Genomic DNA, 23,622 nt, shown 5'->3' with positions numbered 1-23,622 from the left:
TCAAATTCAAAATAAACAGGATCATCTTCGGAATTCGAGTCGTCTTGCAGGTTAATAATTAGCGGTTGTGTCTCTACAGTCGCATCAATTATATTGTCAAGATCCCACATTTTTTGTTCTTCTTCTATTGCATGTCTTACTGCATCTAGGTTAAAATTCAAATATAATTCCTATATTTTCATTAACAATTCTGCAATTACACGGGCAGGTAAGTGTTGTTAAATAAATTAATACTGAATAAAAAGTGGATAAGTTAGGAAAAAAATGATAAATTATAATATAATAATTAATAAAAATTGACGAATATTCATAATCATTGATTTATCCATAGTTCATCAACTATATATGGCGCGTTTTCGACCGGAGGCACCGGTTGACCTGAAGTGATGCTGTGACCGCGTGCTCTCCGCCCTCTATCTCGAAAACGGTTCACCGTATAAAAAATTTTTATTAACAAAATTTGTAGAGAATTTTGTATTCTGCAATATTTATAATAAATACAAATAGCAAAAAACCCATAGGAAATGAGATATTTCCAAAAAAAGCGCAAAAAACCGATTTTTGTTACCTTTGACCTTGAAATTCAATAGTTGCTTACACTCTACCATATGTAGGTTTTGAGACAACTTTTAGGGTGTCAATATACAAGTATTTACAGACTTACAGCTGGGTATCTCGAATTCCGAGGTGAACTTACTATAATGACTGGACTATCATGATTGTTCACGTCAAGGTATAGAATTCGATTTGTCTGAACGTTTTCAACCTCCTTTTTGATAGTGAAAGTTTTGTACGGAAGGCTAGCAACTGTCTAATCATATCTGGTATGATTTGAATTGATTTTGCCTGAACAAAACTGGGTTGGTTAAATAATATTTCAGATTCAGTTGTCAGCAGTCAGGAATTCAATAATATGAGCATCAATTTATTCATCGTTATAATTCTCAATGGCAGTATTATCAATTTGACAATTTGGCATACTGAGTAGTTTTCAACGTGGACAGAAAATAACATTGAAAACTGTATGTAAATGTACGTTCCCTAAATGAATATCTATAGGAATTGTTTGTGAGCCTTATGTTGTCATAAACACTGTCCTATAACACTGATTCCGGGTGTCATTCGTTTTGATATTGAACGATGTGAAATAAAAATCGACAGTCTGAAAGTACCATCAGTACTTCTGAAAAAAAAAGTTGATACTATTGTAGAATATGCTTGGAGCAAGGGTGTTGAACGTCCACCCCTATACATATGTTTTCACCATGAGTGGAAAAATTTCAGGTTCAGAAATGTATTTCACATTTTTTCAAATCAGTTTTTGGTAACTGTACGGAAAAAACACTTTCACTTTTTCTAACCATCCAATTAACATTATCCCAAATTGGATTTTACAAACTCAGTTAGGTACTGTTAATTCGTGGAATTCACGTCGAGTGTGTGAAGTGAGCTAAGTGATCTATCAAACTAATAAAAAATGGTTAAGATAATTGGATTTCAAAAAATTCAAGTATATATTTTCCAACAAAAATTTGATAATCATGAGACCTTTACTGTGGCCAATTTCGTGAAGAGAGCATGGAGCATGGGTAGACGTAGCTGTATTTACCGAATCATCCATTGAATACCGGACATTTTCATTTGAAATCGTAAAAACTCGCAAGATGAATGATAGTATCATAATGCACCCTATTCAGCAAGTCAGGTAAATGTGCTGAAAAGTTCGTAAGTTAATATACAGATGGTGTTACTAGTATTAAATTCATATGATTTTCATTTGTCCCTAAGTTTCGAAAGTCACTTTCACAGCTGTCGGACTATTAGTATGAGTGAAGCAACTTTTGCTAAAATAAAATGATGAAATGGATAAAAATGAATTTCGCCAGAAAGCATTGCATTTTCGCAAAAAAATTCTGTTGAACCTAAGGCTTGGTCTGATCAACATCATTCGGACTCCATTGATTCGCACCAGAAAAAACAACCGTTTGCAAGGTTCAAACGAGGTGAAATCAGTACCAATGCTGAGGACGATGTTCGCAGTGAAAGTCCCAAGGACGCTGTTACCGATGAAACGTGTTGGACATATCGTGTATGAATATTTGGATATGCGAAAACTCTGTTCGAAATGGGTGCCGCACGAGCTCACAATCGATCAATGACAACAAAAAATTGATGATTCTGAGCACTGTTTGAAGCTGTTCCACCATAACCCCAATTGATGAGCCGTTATGTGACTATGGATGAAACATGGCTCTATCCACCAGAATCAAAATCGTCATCTGAGTGGACTGCACGTGGTGCACATGCACACGGTATAATATTCATAATCATCAGCGACTATTACATAGCATTATTGGAGCATTTGAAGGACGAAATCGCGGAAAACGGCCCCATTCAAGAAAAAGTAATTGCTGTTTCACCAAGACATTGCACCGTGTCACAAATCAAGGAAAACTAAGCCTACTTGATAAAACCGGAAATTATTCTTTCAAACATCATTCGGAAAAAGGTTCGCACAAACTTATACGCCAACGCATTCTCAATCCATGGAATGCATGATTCTTTAAAAGCCATTTCCAGTCATTTCCACCGATGGAACTATAAACTTGCCGTCAAAATATTGACGGCATATTGAAAATCATCTGTAAGAAAAACATTCATTTTTGTATGATGAGTCTATTAAAAAAGTTTCAGCTACTTAAACCCTTTCAACACTTCTATCAAATCTAGACTATTTTTTATTTTGTCGGTAGTATTATCATCCAGTTCACCGTAATTATAGAAACACTTCAAAGTAGTTGTCAAATAACGTGTTACAGAAATATGACTATATATCATAATTACGAAAAAAACGAATATCACAATGGTTTGAGCACAATGTTGTATTATAAATAATAGATTTGATTTAATAATGAAAAATAAAAGATTTCAAATCAAAAAGCTATTTTAGATTAGTCATCAGTACGTCGCGTCGACCATATGATCTGAATCTTCCCGTCAAAACAATAATCGAAGTTCAACCAACAACTCATTTGACTAGATATTAGTTATTTATTTCTAGATTAAAGAAGTATTCGTATTAATATATGTCACAATCCAATAAAAATTTATTAGTACTTAACTTAAGCTCAATCAGATTGTAATCATTATAAACCTGGAGATTATTTTATCCAGGAGTATTTTGTTTTCGACATATTGCGTAATTGAATTTTTTTAAGTTGGTGAAATGAAGAATTTTTCCTTCAAATCATTGGAAATATTTTGTTATATTATTTCAGTGTTGAAATATCCTGATTATATATGATTATTTCACATTAGGTCAAGAATAGACTACCTATCTTCAGATAAAACTCTTTTGAAAGTCGTTGGAACAATCAAATTATATAGGAGAACTTCCATAAGGAAATTGTGGCGGTAGAAGAGTGGCAAGAGCCATGAAAAAATCTGACAAATAGTGTTATCCAGCTATGTGTAGTACCTACATAGATACAATTGGCAACATCTGTATTTGTTTCAACATACGTCAAAATGATGAAATGTCCAGATGTCATATTCGATAGTCTACATGAATACACATACAGGATGTTACTCGTGAATTAGGTTCAGATTCATATTTCAGATTTTTTCTTCTGGCTTCAGCGACAATCGGGTGCTACTTAAAATACCTTTGTTACTTGCTGGAAAAATCAATCAACATATTCATTCAGTGAGTCAGACATAATATTTTACAATTGTAAAACTTAAACAAGACACATCTCCACTTCTTCACGACATATTCAACATGGTGATTCCATCTCTGGTGAGAATCGATCATGACACCCAAACTATGAAAAACTGATACTGAATAATCACAAAAAAACATGGAAATTTCACGAGCAGACCAAATTAAATACCTGGGAGTTATAATACATCCTCATCTTAGGTGGAATGAACATATTATCTAGATCTCGAAATCGCTGAGATCTAGAGATCACATTAAAATAGTATACTACGCCTTTGTACAATCTCGACTCCAGTATGCTATACTGAGCTGGGGTCGTATTTTAGATATCCACTTTGAGAAAGCTGAAGTACTACAAAGAAAAATACTCGAAATCTTGTACCACAAAAAAATTACTATTCTTCTGATCAAATCTTCATTGACTCAAAGCTACTCGATATCAGATAAATATACATATAGAACTTGATCTTGCGTATCTACAAAAACGAAATGACACTTCGACCAATTAGACACGATTATAATACCCGCACTAAATCAAAGGGTGATGTGCAAGTGAACACAACAAAATAATCCACTGTTCAACACTCATACAAATACCAGAGTAGGAAAATATTCAACTTCTTACTGAACATGTACAAAGACCTACATTTATATAATAAATAATATTGACCTACTGAAAAACATCTTCAAAAGTGAGCACTCAATATTAATAGGGACATCGTTCTAGTATATACTTCTAACTATTTTATGTATACAGTACGCTATATTACAAATAATTGTATTGTTTCTCAAGTCAGCTCATTAATTATGCATTTAGTAATAGGAGTCCCACGCACAACTTCGGTTTTAGTGGGTATCTCTGTCTTTGTTTTTACTGCAATTCTTAATGTCACTGTTTCAAATTATTGTAATATTCAATGTATTCATGTATAAATGAAGCTATTATTATTAAAAAAATATTTTATATGTCTGAGTTATCTTTAGTTCACTGATTATTATTAATGAGCTGAAATCAGAGATATCTAGTAACTTTCATATGGTGGAAAACGCGTTCTTTGCAATCAAACCATTCCTTTACTAACGCTAGATCACTTTCTGCAGTATTCTTTACCCCATCCCAACCATTTCCTATATAGAATATGATAGTAATATCAGCAAAGCTGATAACCCTTGTAGTATTCTTAATAGAAAATAGTCCATTTACATGTATACAGAAAAAATTGGTCTGAGAACAGTCCTTTGCTTCTACTTGCTTTGGATACTGATAGTACCATTTATTTTGACTGAATGTCAATGTAATAAATCAATAGATACGACTTCATCGAAAAGAGTTTATATTCTTCTATGCCATAATTTTCTGAAGTTGTGAATAATATGTGCGGATTTCCAGAGTCTCCTCATTTCTTCCAAGGGATTTATTGATGACAATTTTTGTTTCACTTCATTTTATTGCGTGAAAACCAGTTGATTTCAGAATATGCTTCACTATCCCTGATCCTCCTTTCTGTCTTCTCTTCATATATTCAAAATGTTAATTTTTTCTTACAGCTATGTGTCTGGGGGTTTCAGTTTCATAACTCTTCCTACGTTTTTTCAACCGTATTTTTGGGTTCAGTTTGAATAAAAAAAGATCAGAAGGTGTGGTAGTTCTGAAAGTTTTTCAGCCGATTCGTTTCAATTTTGTTGAAGAACCAAATTTTGAGATGAATTATTTATTCTTGAAACAACAGTGTTCCTTGACAGTGGAATATTTTGAATTATTGTCTTTTGAAATGTCTTTAATAAAATCATCGTCAGTGACCACATCTGTACTATATTGAGTTCATGTAAGCAAAGGTTTAAGCGTGTCTAAAGCATTTAGTGTCATCTACTCAGGCAAGCTTACTGAGGAATTTTACGATGGCGGCTGTTGCTAATTGTGACTCAGCCTGCTAGCTATTGTTAGTTGCGTAAGCAACAAGTTAGTTCATAGTATGCATGAATTGATGAACTTGTGGACTCACCCTAGGTATAAAATGGTACTGATTTATTCCTATATCACCTATTATTAGTGGATTTCACGAAGTTGTCTGTCTTGTAGTGAACGAGATGACTTCGAGACCAAAATGGCCTAGAACTGAAGCAGTATAAGTGAACTCACTTATATTATTCCATAAAACTTCATGAAATAATACGACCAATGTTCCGTTGTAAATAGCATGGTTTGATCACATCAAACAAATAATGACGACATGAGATTCTTTGAAATTTATTGGGCTATGATATTTAAGTCCATTCGGAAATTTAATATAGAACTTACAACAGGCTTGTACAGCTTGACAAATCTGGCTGTGCCTCCAAATATTGGATAATGTGCAGTAGATCAGCCAGCGGAGCGGGGCAACATCGATGATGTTGCTTGTCGTCTTTGACAATGCCTTCAGTGAACTGAAAAGAAATAATAATTAAAAACCAATATTGTATCTTATCTTTGAAGGTTCAAGAACGAGTAACTGAGCCCACAGGGGCTTGCGTGAGAATTGTACGAAAAATCGAATCAGAGATGAGAAAACTGGAAAATAGTGAGTTGAAACCATTTTTAACCCAAAAAAAATGTATCAAGAATTATTCTGAATTGACTATTTTACACAGATGCATAATTAATTTCCATATCGAAGAGAAACGAGTTCCTTCGCTTAGGAAAATTCATGAAACTATCACATAAGACTTTGACTATCGGGGTAGCAGAAAGTCTTTGAGAGATAGGAATGTATTAACTTGGATTTCGATAGATGAAAATGAAAAATATTGATGGAACGCCTGCCTACTCGACTTTTTAAAATCGAGTTCTTGAAGAGAATGCGGACCCGTATGAAAGAAAGATATATTCACGCTACACACCATGGAAGGTCTGAGAAAATATTTCACTATCATAATATATATGCGGGTGGTAAAAGTATGTGTATGCCATTATATGGAAATCGAATTATAATACAGGTGATTATTGAAATGGGATGACTTTTGATAATTATAAAAAATCAGTGTGGAAACAGTTGATTCCGTTTAAAAGCCATTGAGAAGTGTTGTGATGATCGATAATGCACCATAACATAATAAACAAATCGACAAAATGCCAACGACATCAACCAAAAAAGCTGATATCCAATCACGGTTATCAGAGAGGAATATTTCATCTAGAATAATATGCTGGAACCTGAATTATATGCTATCTAAAATAATTATAAGCCCAAATTCAAGTGGTATGAAATATATCAGCAGCAAATCACAACATTGTACGGTTACCGCCATATTACCCGGATTTGCATCTGAATGAGTTGATTTGGGTTCGACTGAGAAATAACCTCACAAATGGAAATATTACTTTCAATTACAACGATATCATGTAATATTGCGACAATTTTTTCAAACAGTTTTCTTTCGAGCAATGGAAATCTCGATGTGAACGAGCAAAGGAATTTGAGAACGATTTATGTGAAATGAACCCATTATAGATGAGGAAACAGGACTGCATCGAAACAGGAAAATGGAGATGACTTTTTGGGAAAGAAAATTTTCAACACAAAAAATGTTCCTTCCAAAGAAAGAAAGAACGCATTCAATTTCACAGAATTATCTCTACACATAGATGTGTAGATCACGTAAAAAAGTGAGCCTCCGACAGAAACTGTAAGAAAAAGTCCTGTCGAAACAGTTATTTTCATATAAACATTGAATTACACGAAAGAAAATTACTTTCGAAACAAATACTTTCATATAAACGCTGAATTATACGAAAAACAGTTTTCTATCCAAATTGTTTCAAAAGATGAAAATGGTAATCTATCAGGAATCAAAACACTTCCATACGAGAACTATGTATCAACAGTAGCCAAAAAATCATATTATAATCTTCAGACTACCAATTTTCAAAAATATTTTATGAATTGTATCTGTGTATCAGGCATATATAATCCATATTGCAAGCAATGTTTCTTATATTGTCTACCTGCTACATTTCATAATCTTCTCTAGTAACTATACATTCAATTATATTTGTCAACCCCGAATTTATTTAGGCTGAATTTTTTTCCCGATTGTACTTCCTGATAAAAGTTGGTGGTGGACAGTTACCATCTCTGTGAATATTTCGCGTATCTCAGAGACACAGTTCGAATTTTTCAGTAAACCACTATATTCTCAAATATTTGGAAGGCTTCAACATCTTGAGCGATCATCAATTTGGCTTTCGGGAACAAAGATCAACATGCGACCTCCTATCGTATGTCACCCATACTTGGAAAAACGTATTCGAGAAACATGATGAATTTTTTGTAGATGATTTTTAAAGTACAGGTCCATATATGTAATAACAATATACTAGTTTCGATAAATTAGTATTTCACAAACATGTAATTTCAGACCAGAACTCATGAAATGTCTATTTGGTTAAAATTGCTCCAATAAGTATTTCATCAGTTCGGACTTCCATTGTGTAATATAAATAAATTGATTCGATAACCCTGAAAAAATCAGAAAGATTTCTTTGTGATTTCAGTTTTTTGTTCAATAAAATTGTTATTTTCGATTATTATTTTTGATTTTTTCACGGTTATCAAATCAATTTATATTATATCAGACAATGGAAGTCCGAACTGATGAAATACACCACGAAATATTGTCAACCACCTTCAAACAATCCTTTAATAAGCTTCGATAAAGTTTGTGAACATGTTTCGTGTTGACATGTTCAAATTAGTAAAGGAAGACAAAACATCTTCCTCTTGAAGATGATCACTTGGTGATCGAAACACGTGTCGAGGTGTGAAAATAACGATTTGGTGTTGGAAAAAACTCCAGTAATATTCAGAATAAACCTGAAATTAAATAACATAATTGAACATAAATGAATAAAAATGAAGAAATGAAAAAAGAAAATAAAAATAAAAAAAGTGATGACTGAGTCATCACCCGAAGACTATTGTAGATACTAAAAATTTAAACGTCGTGAACTAACGTGACTTGGAATCTCTCAACTTTTTATTTTCATTTTCTTTTTTCATTTCTTTATTTTTATTTATTTTTGTTCAATTGTTCTATTTTACTTGTATTTTATTTCACTATTATTTCATTTCAGGTTTATTTTGCTTAATATAATTGTTGTTTTCAGCTATTCATGTTTAATTCTTCTTTTTCAGTTGTTTCGGGGATTTCAAATCATTTTATATAGTAGACAATGGAAGTCCGAACTAGTAAAAATTCATCATGAAACATTGTGAATCACCTTCAAACAAATAGAAGAATGATTTGTCCCTACAAGTATGTGCACCTACACTTATCAAATCAGGCAACATATTCACTAATATTGTTGGTAAATCATTTTTCCATCTAATTTGCCTCAGAAACCATTTTCAATCTCGTTGTTGCTTGCAATAGCTCTAATTACTCAATTTTTCTGAATGTATTTTTGAAATGAATGTCGGATGAATGTCAAGAACTCAAAATATTAGTTTGATATGGAAGCAAAGTGTCTATTATTTTCGTCTCTTGAAAATTTATTCCGACAATTCATCTTTCAGGTATATAAAGTTCTAACAAATATTTCTTCGAGATTAAATGGATTAAATATTTACGCAACCTATCCACATTTTCTATCTCTTTCATAGTATCAATGGAGGTGGATTATAAACGATTAAACCAAGTTATTGTATGTTTATATAGCTCGTACATAATTCACTCAATATAAAAGTAAATTAATTTCGTTGATTTTTGTAGACCCTGATGAAACTGCTATCTTAATTCATCAGGAATGATGGTGATTAAAGTTCTATTAATTTTTTTACTAACTTCCACCTCACCCATTTGGGCTTCAACTTTGATATCTGTAATTCAGGTAAATATGTTTTTTTATTACTTCTAGTTGAAATAGATCATCTTCATTGTGTTACTTCTTCAAAGGTTTTTCGCCATGGTCAAAGGACCCCAATATCACATTATGCCAATGATCCTTACTCAGATCCTTCAAATTGGCCAGTATCACCGGGACAACTAACCAATGTAAGTATAAAAATTTTGATATGAGGATAACTTTGCGAGTTTTCACTTCTCTATGAAAGTTCAACTACCATATTTTCGAAATTCATATCATTTCGAGAATTCAGAACAATAAAAGTCTCAAAATGTGTACGGAAATCAAAATCATCAGGAAAATAAACCTACAGGCGAAATTCAACATGAGGGGATCATGAAATACATATTCAATGATGTTCATTGAGGCATATAATATGAATGAGGCCGTCCGATAATTTCCTGATGAAACTGAATATCAGAAAATAATATTGAATTATCACCAACTTGGGATGATCATGAAGGAAAAGTTTACCAGAAATTTCAATCATGATCAAATGAAAACAATTCTATATCGGGTGTTCACATAAAAATTGAAATGTCTACTTGAAGTTCACAATTTTCTCGAATGACATTGAATGTTTCAATGTCTGTATCTTGAGTAATATGAAAATGAGAACTCATAAAGAATTTTTGAAATACACTCCATTCATAAAATAAATGTATCGCATTTGGATTATACAAAGCGCTTGAGAGTGCTATATATATTATACCTTTCAATAAATTGTCAGTAACTGATGTTTTTTATGAAAGATGAAATCAAGAAGTCGAACAGTCTTATTTCATTTCACACAACTTCTTGAAAAATCAACTAACTACTCCTTATTATCCCAAATTCAAATGATCATGGAAAGAGCAATGAATCTTCAAAAATTTCTAACAGACTTTATGGGTTCAACAATTGTTCGAGTACTTCCATCCTAGAAATGATTTTCTGTGACATTTTTTTCCTCCAACTAATAGTTCAAGAATCAATTCAGACATTTTTTCATTAATAACAAAATTTGCTGTTTGTATATTCTCATTATTGGTTTTTATAGATTGGAAAAACTCAACACTTCCAACTGGGGGAATATACTCGTCAAAGATATAACGAATCATTACCATTAGCTTACGCTAGTGAGTTCTTTTATGCACAAACTACAGATGTCGATAGAACTCATATGTCTGCTCAATGCAACGTATTAGGATTATTTCCACCTACAAGAACCGAACTTTGGAATCCAGACATACATTGGAGTCCCATTCCCATTCACCCTTCACCTTCAAATATTATAAATACATTTCCCCAGTGTGCCGCTTATTCAAGAGAACGATCAAGAGTTCTGGAAAATGAACCATATTATAAGGATATTGATAAGACATACGCAGAAACGTACAAATACCTTACCCAATACAGTGGCGATAATATCACCTCACTGAGTGACATTGGCGACATTTTCGATACCCTTTTTATTGAAAATGAATTTGAGTATGATCTACCTCCTTGGACAGAAGCAGTTTTTCCGGAACCTTTGACCACACTAGGTGGATATTTATTCCAGAGTTTAGGATATAGTACAACTTTGGCTCGTCTTGGTGAGATTTCCTAAACATAGTACCTTAAGTTAATTACAGCCTGAAATTATGAAATTATCAAGTGCTATGAATAGCACGTTGAAAGGTTAGACCTCTTTAATATTCATCTCGCACAAGTTTAAACTCTTGAGATTTATTGTTCGTAAATAGGATACAGCTGGTTAACATAAAACAGATTTTGAAAAAAAAATCTGAATTTTTCAACTTGTTCATTGTTGATGATGATAATAGCGGAACGTTTTCTAAAAGAAATACCGATTCGACAAATCTCTCGAAATAGTGAGTTCATAGAGATAGATTTAGCTTCCAGGTTCCACGAGGTTTAAAATTATGGATTCGAATAGAATTCACCTAAGTACACTCAGAGAAAATTTTCAAATCATCATTCAAACAATAGAAAAATTCACCCATTTTAGTGAATATCAGGTTACACCCTTTCTGAGTGACAAAAAATTCGATTTATTCTTCCTAGTTAGTTTTTTACCTACACAAAAAATTTTCTCAAGTTGTGAATAAGGAGTTTTAAAAATAAAACATATGGGATATACCTTTTCATCTTATGAACTGTTCAAAATTAAGACACTCCATATATTTTCCAAAACTAGAAAGCACGTTTTGCTAGGTTAGTATCACCAGAAGATGAATGAAACTGATACCTCAAAACTGATTTACATAATTTCATATGCAACTGAATCAACCATTATTTTTGGTAATGGGGGTTATTGAATGCGTTAGTAGTACAGTTCATTGTTTTAATTTATAATTGCTTATGGTAATGTCCACTTGTCATGATACCTTGTATATTCCAGGTTGGTACTCATGATTATTACCTAAGAGAGTGGACATTAGACTGTTTGGATTTGAACCTTTTTAACTTTCCTTAAATTTCATTTCATTTAATTTAATTTTGGGAGGCGTCTAAAAGTATTTTGTCATCCAGACGTCTCAACAATTCACAAGAATGTGTTTTGTGGTCAATCTAATTTGATCAACATAAATTCCAACTTTTCTTCCTATATACCTCTTTTTGAAGACGGGATAAAATCCATTTCCAAAGTGGACACCGAATTTTTGTTATGAAACAAAACCCAAACTCATTTCAACAACTTCAATAAGACTAAGAGCCTAAGAGTGAGGTTATAACATGTTTTCGTCCCAACTAAGACAATATTGTAGTAGTAAGACAATTTCTATGTGAGAAATGAGTATATCAGCAACAGGGAATAAAAACATTGGTGAATTGATGAAAACCATATGAGGTTATATATAAAAAACATTTTTTTGTTAATGAAGTATTTTTGTAGAAAACAATGAAAAAAACATACTGCCAATGTTTTGCTAAAGTTTTGAATTTCAAGTATATTTCCGTTTACAATAAAATTAATGTTTATCGATTCTAGTTTTTCATCAGTAGCGACAATCACCACACCCTTGAATTTCAAATTGCCAAAAATCATCGGTTTCATTCAGGAGTCAGCATGTTCAGTAGATCAATACATATGTATTTCATTATTTATCAATGTGCAAACATCACTCTTCGCAAGTTTTCAAACAAACATGTAATTGAATACTTCTCAGGATTGAGAGTAGTCAACTATTACTGAGTACACCTAAAAAATGAGTGATAACTGCATAAACTTCTTTACTCTCTGCCAATTGTTTTGCCTGTTACACGCTGAAAACTGGAATCTGGAATAGACTGTAGTAGACCGTGCTTCTTGACTTTGTAATACGAATAAAGGTCTCAAAAGGGAATTAGACATAATCAAAAACGATCTTCAATGGAATAGTAACTATAGATTGATGGTAGAACAGACTTTGATTAGAAGAGAAAGAGAAGCCGTCATGACCAGTGCTTGCCTTTCCTACATCAGAGGATTGTCGAAAAGGATAAAAAGAATTGGGTGCGAGTACAACATCAGAACCTACTTCAGATCTGGAAACACCATACGTAGCAGTCTCACGAAGACCAGGCCACCAAACGCGGACTGCGATTCCAAAAATCGATATAGGATTTGCCACACTGAGAGTGTGGCAAATCCTATATCGATTAAACTAAGAGACTATTCAAAGTCCGCATTGCTGAGCAGAAGAAAAACACACAATAAGGAGGAAACAGCAAATCGGAAAGAGCAGAGCATGTTTGGATTCATTGACATAACATCAAATGATCTCAAATTGAGATCATTCTCAAGAAGGAACTCTGAGGAGGGAATTCAAAGATACTCCACATACGTTGTCCAATTACGCAGTCAGCCAAGCTAGCGTAGAAATATGAAACATATGGAAACCCATAATCAAGCGGAAAACGTTGAACTCCAGCCAAACGTTCATCCCCCGCTGAACCGGTGAAGCGGAGATAGAGAAAGATTATAGGTGAAAGCACCCGAATGATCTATAAAAAGTCATCTCTCGGATGAATAGTCCAGTCAGCACTCGAAGACGATTGTGGATACTAACAATCGAAACGTTGTGAAGTAACTTGGCTTGAAATCTTTCAATTTTTAGTTTTTTCCAATTGTTTCATTTCCAGTATATTGCCTAATTTTCACTTCATAGTATTTTCATTTCAGGGTTTTTTGCTAGATATAATTGTTGTTCTCAGCTATTCATTTGAATTTTCAATTTCATTTGTTCTTCCAGGAATTTCGAATCGTATTATCATATCATATAATGGAAGTCCGAACTGATAAAGTTCACGATGAAACATTATCAAGCACACACAAACAAACGTACAAACGTGGATTAGAAATATGATAACAATATTTTCATATCACTTCATTTGTATCCATTTGTTTCATTCGTATCATCATAACAAAACAATATTTTTTAGGAGCTGGAACATTCCTTAATGAAGTGATAGACCACTTCGAAAAAATGAGAGAAAATCCTTCCAGTGGTCAATTTTTCAGAATGTATAGCGCTCACGATAACAATATCGTCCAAATACTCTCAGCTCTCGGGGCATATGAGCCTCACGCTCCATACTACGCAAGCAGCATCTATTTTGAATTGAGACAAGCTAATTTTGGGGTTTACCATGTCAACATCTACTACAAACAAAAGGATGTTATCCAAAAAATAACACCGCGAGGATGTTTTCAGTTCGATTGCAACCTAAATAATTTGAAAAACCAACTAAGTGATGTCCTCATTAATTCGGATACATGGGCTGAGGAATGTGCCTCCTGAACAAGATTCAATTGAACAAGATTACAAATTGTATGCAGAACGTTAAAAAAATTAAATTTCAGAGTATTTTACAGAAAAAAAGTTGTTTTCTAGTCCCTAAATATTTATGTGAGAGAAAAAGACCTTCTAGTCTCATTAAAAAAAAAATAGGTAACAAGAAGCAGTGTTGAATGTTACTCTTGACTACTACCAGTGATTTGTTTCAAATAGTGCTAAGAGTGAGAAGAAATTTGTGTTGAGAAAAAACCCGAGCACTTTGATCGTCACCTTATCGCTTTTGATGATGTCTACCGCAGTAGTAGACCCAATGGGCATTGGACATTGAAACCTACAGAGCACGGCCAAAAAACTAAAAAAATAGCTTCTCCGGCCCTGAACGTTCACATTCATTGATGAGTCGACATATTATTCATGTAAATAAATATATATCAACGGTGTTTGAAATCCGTTATCAACAGATACATTACATGATACATCTGTAGCTCTAGTTGAAAGCTCCATATATGAAGGTCCCATGTGCTCAGAAACTTTTCTGGAGCTTCCTTGATCTTGTGGGTATATAGCCAAGGTCTGGATGACTTGTACTATTCATTGTTTGATGAACTTTTATATTTATATTATTAATATTATCATTGATGTCACTGTTTGATGGTCTACATTAGCTATTAATGAACCTGAAAATCCTAAAGCAATACATGAATACCATATTTTTGAGCATTATTCAACCCCAAGATTTCTCCTGATATCACTATTTTCTCTATAGAAAATTCAGCAGATGAATCTCAAAAATTGTTTCCATTGGTATTCCGTCAAATTATTCACTGAGTATTTTTATAACACTTTTTACAATGAAAAAACTGATTAATACAGTTCATTGTATGATTTTCATTATAGAGGGTTTTTACAGAAACCGCGACACGTGTTTTGCTATACAATAGCTTTTTCAAGCGTAAACGGTTTTTGTAAAACCCTTTAAAGTGAAAATCATACAAAAAACTATAATAATTATTTTGAATATGGATTTTCGTCAATTATCTGCCAGTCCTATTCAATTACTTTTTACAATTTTTACTATCTATATTTTTTATATTTCTCTTGATAGGTTGGAATTTCCTAGATTCTCTAACCCCCTACATCAGAGAGATAATTTTCAGTATATGTATTCATTATTTACTGGTATCTATAACATTTTTTTTTCTTCATTGTATAGTTTGAAATATCCCAAATAGCATTCTTATTCAATTCCAAGTCCTTTTCTTTTTTCGATGATAAATACATTTCATAACCCGGTCTGAAATAATTTAACAGTGTTTGTTAAAATTCATCAATTCATTGAACTGAAACACTGTGTATAACCTTTTAGATCAATAAAAAATGTGTATTATTCAGAAATATATATTTAACAATAATTTATTAACAACATACGACAAGTTTTTAATCGGGACTTCAGCTTGATCTCGTATGATACTCTGAATAGTTAGACACTGCGCGCGCTTTGCCCTTTATCACGAAAATGAATCAAGATATGAAAAAATGTTTGTTCAAACAAAATTTGTAAAGAATTCACTCCTTTACAATATTTATGAATAAAATTAATAGCATAAAACCCTTGGACAGTGGTTCCAGCCGTAGTCTGAACGATAGATTTTCACTTGCTATCGTCCAACCCGTGTTGGGAATCACATGTTAAAAGGTAATACCTCGTTAATCCTTATCTCGCACCAGTTCAGACTTCTGAGGGTTGTCGTTCATAGGAGTGCGACAGCTGATTAACGGAAAAACAGATTTTAAACAGATAAAACCCATGGGAAACGATATATTTTCAATAACGATTTTAAAGTTTTTTTTGAAGTTTGACCTTGGATGATCTGTAGTCGCGGAAATAAAGGTTTATACACGTATTTAATTGACTATCTCTAATTCCGAGATACATGCCTTCATTTGACTAATATTCCTGGAGTATAGATGTACTTGTAATACATCACCAAGCAGCGTTCTTTCGATCTATCAGATCTCATCAGCTGAACTGAGCCACTGAACTGTTTTGAAAAGGACATGCCTGAAAGTAAAGGCGATGACATTTTCCCCCATGAAGATGTCATTTATGGGATCAACAGAAGACTCAATTCTCGTATATCAAAAATAAACGAAACTCCCCGATGCGATCAGTTGGGAAGCCAGGCTTTGACATCGATTATCGAAAGATAATCCTCCTTTGTCTTTCACTGAAAGGCAGCTAGATGAACTTGTGATCCAACACAAGACCTGTTCCGACTCATCCGGTCCCATCAGTGATGCTAGGCTGAACCACTGAACTGTTCTGAAAATAACAGGCCTGAAAGTGAAGGCGATGATATTTCTCTTCACAAAGATGTCATTTATGAGATCGTCAGAAGACTCAATCTTCGAGTATCGAAGATAAATGAGTTTCCTCAAGGCGATTAGTTACGAAGCCAAGCAATGACATCGATCGTCTTTGTCTTTCACTATAGATTTCATTGCAACGCAGATAGATGGAATTGCGATTCAACACCAGACCCACTGTGTCGACCCACCAGGTCTCATCACTAGCGTTTGGATGAATCACAGTCTCGAATACCAGAGATAAACGATGCTTCCCAAGACGATTAGTTTCAAAGACAAACCAACTAGTCCAGAGAATCTTGTCTATTAAAATTGGTTTCCAGAATGGCATGAACGTAGGTGACATCAAAAAAAAAAACAGAAAATGAACTTCCAGAGATAAGTAACCGAATTGTAAAAAGATATTCATTTTAAGTTTTTGAAAACGTACTTGTACAGAGGGGACCAAATAGGACACTTCTGAAGGAAAACTCCTGTTTTCAAACTAGACAAATGGAAACTGACGGTTGTGTCTGAATGTCATACACAACCAAATCCAATTACTGGTGAAAACTGTTTACCAATATGTATCATCGTTTCTGAGTTACAGCATGTTTTTCGAAAATGTGAATTTTCGGAAAGTTGCTGTAAATTTTTTCCTTTCAAAAATTTCTTGTTTCTAAGAAACATTTACGAAACACTTTTCTACATAGAATGCAATGGTGTAAAAAACGTATTTTTTCAAATGAGATATCAATAAATATTGATGAAAAACTATTTTTCCAATGAGACGCCCTGTCTATTCCTGAATGTTTCAATAGAGCTCAAAATAACCTTTTCAAAAATGTAGGAGACTTTATGTTTTGCTGGAGTCATCTTTGAAATACATAGTTTTTTCATGTAGAATTTGAAACGCACACTTCAATTAAGTAGGCTTAGGCATAGTTTCAATAAAACAGCCAAAAATGTATACTATATTCACTGATGATAAATAAAACTTCAACGATAATAATAATGATGATGAAGGAGAAACAATGAAAAATATATGTCTTCAGAAAAGGTGTTCGAAATAACTACCAGCTTCTCCCACACACAGGCGACACCTTTTCTGAAAGTTTTTTGCCGAATCGATTAGTTCACTAGGAGTGAGAAATGCAGAACTTCGCATCATTGCTGCTTCCAATTCGTATCAAGGGGTTAAAATTTCCTGAATACCTGTGAGATGTGAGACTGCCATTATAAATGAACGGGCCGATAATTGTACCCCTAAAAACACCTGCCCACAGACTGAATCCAAATCTTTCTTGACTTCTCTGCTCCACAATAGAATGATTATTTTGTTGTACCCAAGTATGAGAATTGTAGCAGTTAAAAATGCCGGCACTGCCCACATAAGCTTCGTCTGTCCAAATACAATTTATCGGAAAATCAAAATTTCCTGGTCTTAGTTGATGATTCTTTCTGGTCCTGTATGGCAACAGCTCCTGAAACAATTATTTCTTTCAACTTCTCATCACTATTTGATTCAAATAATGTTGGTCTCTTCTTTTGAATTTGGCCACCATCAAATAGGTTATATCGCAATCTGCCGTAAATGTCTCTAAGAGGTTGCCTTCTCTCCCGATACCTCTTGTTATTTGCTGCTTCTGTATTTCCCCGGTTCGTATAAATCAGGCTACGTATCCAATTTTTCAGAATTCTGATACTCAAATTACAAGTATGTTTGAAAATTGAAGAAATACCACTAATCGAAGAGCGTATTTACTACTTGAATTAAAATTTGATAGTTACCAGTAAAGATTTGAATTCTATTAAAAGCCGCATCGTCCATGGCCTACTTGATCAAAATGTGCGTTTCAAGATGACTTTGGCAAAACATCGAGTGTATTACATTTTTGAAAAGGTTATTTCAAGCTCTATTGAATTATACATTAAGAAAAATAGTTTTTCATCAATAACTATTGATATCTCAATTGGAAAAATAAGTTTTTTTACACGATTGGGATATACGTAAAAAAGTGCATAGAAAATGTCTTCATAGAAACCATAAATTTCAGACAAAAAAAGTAACAGCAAGTTTTCGAAAATGAAAATTTCCGAAAAACATGCTGTAATCCAGAAATGATGACAGATATCGATATGCGGTTCCAACCATTGAGTATACAATAATTTCTTCAGCATAAACTGGCAGTTTATGTTTGAAGAAGCTATTGTATAGCGAAACACGTGTCGCGGTTTTTGTAAAACTTTTTTATAGTGAAAATCATACAATGAACTGTATTGATTAGTTTTTTTCAACTTATCAATTGACAACACCCGTATTAGAGATCCTGTTTCAACAATACAACAAAAGGCAAATGAAATCATTACAGATTTGAAATAATCTAAAATGATATCAAAAGATGAAGCAGAAATGTACATGATTTGTAGTTCTATATCAAAATATTATGGACTCCCCAAAATACATGAACCTGATATGAAACTGAGGCCCATTACTTCTTCCATTGATGCTCCAAATGAAAAAATTGCTCAAATGGTCACTAAAATACTCACTGATGCTTATAATTATGAAAATGAAATCTTTATTGAGGATTCTTTCGATTTTTCCAATTGTATAAATGAAAAATCATTACGTCCATATTATATTCTGATCAGTCTTGATATGATTTCACTTTTAAGCAAGATGGAATGATATAAACAGAAAATATTCAATGAACCAAAAGAAATTATTGGAATAATTGATTTGATCTCAACTCAAGTTATTTTTCTTTCGAAGGTAAATCTGTTTAAAAAAATCTGTTTTTCCGTCAATACTTCAAACAAATTCTTGGTACACTATTGGGAGCTATTTTTTCTTCAATCATAGCTCATCCTTCCCAAACTGAGTTTTGAAATTCGTTTTTTAAAAAAATACGTTGACGATGTCATTTGTGCAATACCTTATGACAAATCTCATGAAATTCTTGATGTTGTCAATATATATGATAAAAATAGTATTTCACTATTAAAATAGAGAATAATCATACCCTTCCATTCCTTGATACAAAAGTCATCCGTAAAACTGATAAGTCCTTGATTAGTAATTGGTATGTCAAACCTACTATTTCAGGAAGATATATCAATTACTATTCTCTTCATAAAAAATAAGTTAAAATCAATTCAATACTCTCTTCGAAAAAAAAACAAAATAAAAATATTAGAACACCCTGCTCTCAAGCGAAAAAATCTCAGACTTCTTGGAGACATATTGATCGAAAATTCTCATCTCAAAAACTTCTCAATAATATTTTATTATGAGAATTATTATTCTCATTATTGACAGTTATACAAATTTTAATGTAATCAACGAAAATTTATGTAGTGATAGTTCACCTAGCAATTTTTCTTATGAATCTATACTTCTGATATCAAAGTTTTACATACAGAAAAAAGTATTTCCAAACGCCTTTCTCTTGAAATGGTTGGAATTAATAAGTTTTCTGATTGTATGAATAGGAAAACTGACATTAATAATCTCAGCAGTCTATACAATAACTCACTAGAACTACACCAAAAACATAATAATAATCAAAATTGTATCAATTAATAACTCTCTCTTTAGAGAGAGAGATCATCAAATCATTATACCCATTGAAAAATTACATTTATGTGAAGGTATTTCATTTGTTAAACCAAAAACATTCTATACATGTTCAAGACGTTTCGCCCCTGGTTAGGGGCTTTTTCAATTGTTCATTTGAAAACTTTGTTATAACACATTGGACATTTGACTGGTTTTCTGAAAAAGAATACAATTTTTATTTCTATTGCCTTTTCTTTGAGTAGGTACGTTTGTTGAACGGTAATAGAAATAGAGTAGGCAATAGAAATTAATAAAAATTGTATTCTATTTCAGGAAACCAGTCAAATGTCTAATGTATAACAAAGTTTTCAAATAAACAATTGAAGAAAAAAAACTTTCCATTTTCCAAGAGAATCCAAAACCAAAGAACTATGAAATAAATATACCAAACAGGATTCAAGAACATACTCAAATAGGGCTATTCAAAATCGTGTCTGTACATGGGGATCTCGTAAACGATAAGGAATAGAGTGTCGGTTAAATCATGGCAGAGTTGCGTATTTTAGAGACCTATTCAATGATGTAAAGAAATCGAATAAAGCTCTTTTGATTCTGGAGATATACAGGAAAAACCAAAAAATCCCAAATTATTTTTTTGGCTATATCTTCTTTATTCGCAGACATATTGAAAATCTGTCCACATTTTGCCATTGGCACTTGATGTGGGCTCTCAAAATATATCCATGAATCTTTCATACAGGGTGTCATCTGACTTGGGCCACCCCTATATTTGAATTTTTAAATACGGACCAGTATACTTACCGCCCTAGTTAGTGTTTATAAATAATCTGTAAATACTAAATATTGAAATTTCAATGTAATTTCAACTCTAGTGATTTTATTAATACTTATTGCAGTTTTTGAGTTGTGTCTGCTTTTTCAAAATTGAAGGTACTGACGTTTGTTTAAGAAAATAGCCAAGTGATTGAAACTTTGCACCAGTCATGTTGAAATTTTTATAGCAAATTTTTAATTCCTCTCTAAAAATGTCCTTATGAGTAAAAATGTATCAGAAAAGTTAAACTCCATGATGAGTTCGTTATGTATAGATGAATTGATGACAATTAACCCAACTTGTTTTTTAAAATAAAGGGAATATTTGTCAAAAATAAGCAAAACGTTAACTTCAACCTAGTTGCATAAAATTTGGCATATGGATATGAAATTGCCGTAGACACAACATTTTTGAGTAACTTTTCGTTAAATTCGGTCTAGAAATGCACTTTTTCAATTTTTTTCAAAAAAAAAGTTGAATTTGACAAACACTGAACGTCAGTGGGTCGCAGTTGGCCGCATCATTTTAAGTTAAATTCAAAGCACAGACAAGTGCCGAAGTTAAACTTCATTGAAACTTTTCGAAAAAAAAGTTTCCCATTAGGTGCGCACTTTAATGGTGACACTGTGTATATAATCGAGAAAGGTTGATGCAGTCAAGCTGCTGGAAAATAATTCCAGCTGGTCGAGGCGGGAATCGAACCCACGATCTTCCGATCGTAAGTCGCGCGCACTACCACCCCAGCCAATTCCACAACATAAATGTGTATATAGACGAGCTATAGCATTGTCAAAGGCAAATAGATAAAATATGAAAAAAAATCTTATTCAGCTTGGAAGATCCTCGAGTGAAATTCATAATCACGTTTCCCGGTTATATGAGGCTGCCCTCTGATAAAACGTCAAAACAAATTGTGCGATACAATAATTACCGTAAGAGAAAGTATTCGAGAAAAATGGATGTAAGCAATTACCGGTCCTTATCTTTTATTCATTATTAAAGCTTGAGAAATATTAGCAATTGTCATTTCTTATCTTCTGATGTATGTAGGATAAAAATAGTAGTCCAGGGTTGGCTTGAGGAATACGTGAATACTTCTGAACCGTTTTGTATTACAAAATAATTGAAAAAAATTTCAACCCTCTAAAAGTATATACAAAAAAACACTCAAGTAAATTATTCTGAGAAAAATTTTGAGAATTTTATGATAATTCAACAACAACTCTCACCACCTTTGAATTAAATTAAATTTGAATGAATTCATTTGAGAAAAAGTCAAGAACGTATAAAAAATCTTGCAATGAAAATTCATGAAGTGAGCACGAGAAACACTTACTCTCAGATGAAATCGTTGCACTCGTCACTGATATCGCCTTCAACTGATACAACTAACTCATCATTTCACCTCGCAGGAGGTATATAGGAAAATAAGTGATGACAAATCATGTTTCGTCGCTTTGAGCCACGTGTCTGGCTTTATCGATAAGTGACAGAGATAATTCTACATACCTATGTTATATATTCTTACCAACTTGATATAAAACAAAAAAATTACTGTTCCAATCAAAATATTCATTTTCTTATTGAGTTTCATAATTGTTGTACAACTCTAATCAAAATACATGCTGACATCATAGATTCTATGATAACTTTATAAACGTCAAATTCCATTTGTGACTTCTTTTTCTCTTGCTTCGTTGCGTGTTCTGGAACAAATTTAACAGTTTCTTGTTTTTAAATGACGAAGATCTTGAAATATCAATTTCAATTCACATTTGAATGGTATATTTTTTGGAATTGCGCCTGCGCAAATACTGCTAACTGACCCTTATTGACTGAATCTATTCGAATTGAACGAATCTATTCCCATTGTTCACATCTATAAACATTAGCCTTCACGCATATTTCCTTGAAATTTCACCCACATTCGGTACGTTTACATATTGAACAAAAATTATTGGAGTCTGAAGTACAAAATTTGTTTTTCAGCATCGTTGACGACATATCCTTCACTCTGAGGCTGGAACACTTTATCTTGAATGTGTATATTATTCAACTGCTTGAGAACCTTTTTTTTTCCTCATATAATTGAATATCATTACCTATTTGTTGGACACGTCTCTCAAATTCCTCTACTTTTCGTCTGTATTCTCCGAATGCCATTATAATACTAATTTTTGTTCACCAACAACGTATGGAACATCGTTTTCTTTCCAATCTCATATCAAATGTATCGAATGCTATCATGTATAATGAATGAGTCAATTTCGGTCCTGAAAATACTAACGCTATAAATACCCAACGTTCGCAGTTACTTTCAATGTCTTACGTTGGTGTAGAGGCTAAGGACAATGTCTATCACGCGGACGTCCTGGGTTCGATTCTCATAACTATGAACTTTTTTCAATTAGGAACATGTGACTGAAACGTGACCAGGGGGCCGAAGGGTGATGCAGAGTCTCAAGAGGGCCTGAGCGTGATGTGGAGTACTAAGGGGTGCGAGGGCAA

General features: G+C 33.0%; 1 protein-coding gene and 1 long non-coding RNA gene across 2 annotated transcripts in view; one reads left to right on the top strand and one right to left on the bottom strand.

The window, feature by feature from the left end:
* Positions 1–23,347, bottom strand: part of LOC111505546 (uncharacterized) — a 33,029-nt gene extending 9,682 nt beyond the window's left edge. Inside the window, exons 1-2 of the long non-coding RNA XR_002722147.2 lie at positions 22,451–23,347; positions 6,021–6,148 (exon numbers count right to left, since the gene is read on the bottom strand). This is a non-coding gene — a long non-coding RNA (uncharacterized lncRNA). The remainder of the gene's footprint in view (positions 1–6,020; positions 6,149–22,450) is intronic.
* LOC111505543 (prostatic acid phosphatase) lies at positions 9,433–14,455 on the top strand. The gene is made up of 4 exons (XM_023160371.2): positions 9,433–9,590; positions 9,656–9,754; positions 10,645–11,182; positions 14,016–14,455. Exons 1-4 carry the CDS (start codon positions 9,507–9,509, stop codon positions 14,372–14,374), a joined length of 1,080 nt encoding a protein of 359 aa, XP_023016139.1. The 5' UTR covers positions 9,433–9,506; the 3' UTR covers positions 14,375–14,455.
* Positions 23,348–23,622: the final 275 nt, after the last annotated feature.

This window comes from Leptinotarsa decemlineata, unplaced genomic scaffold (assembly GCF_025532065.1).
Source record: "Leptinotarsa decemlineata unplaced genomic scaffold, Ldec_3_MD MMD2_tig00078340_RagTag_RagTag, whole genome shotgun sequence".
Classification (NCBI taxonomy): Eukaryota; Metazoa; Arthropoda; class Insecta; order Coleoptera; family Chrysomelidae; genus Leptinotarsa; species Leptinotarsa decemlineata.
Note: the sequence above shows the minus strand (reverse complement) of the source record. Positions and strands in the feature narration are given on the sequence as shown.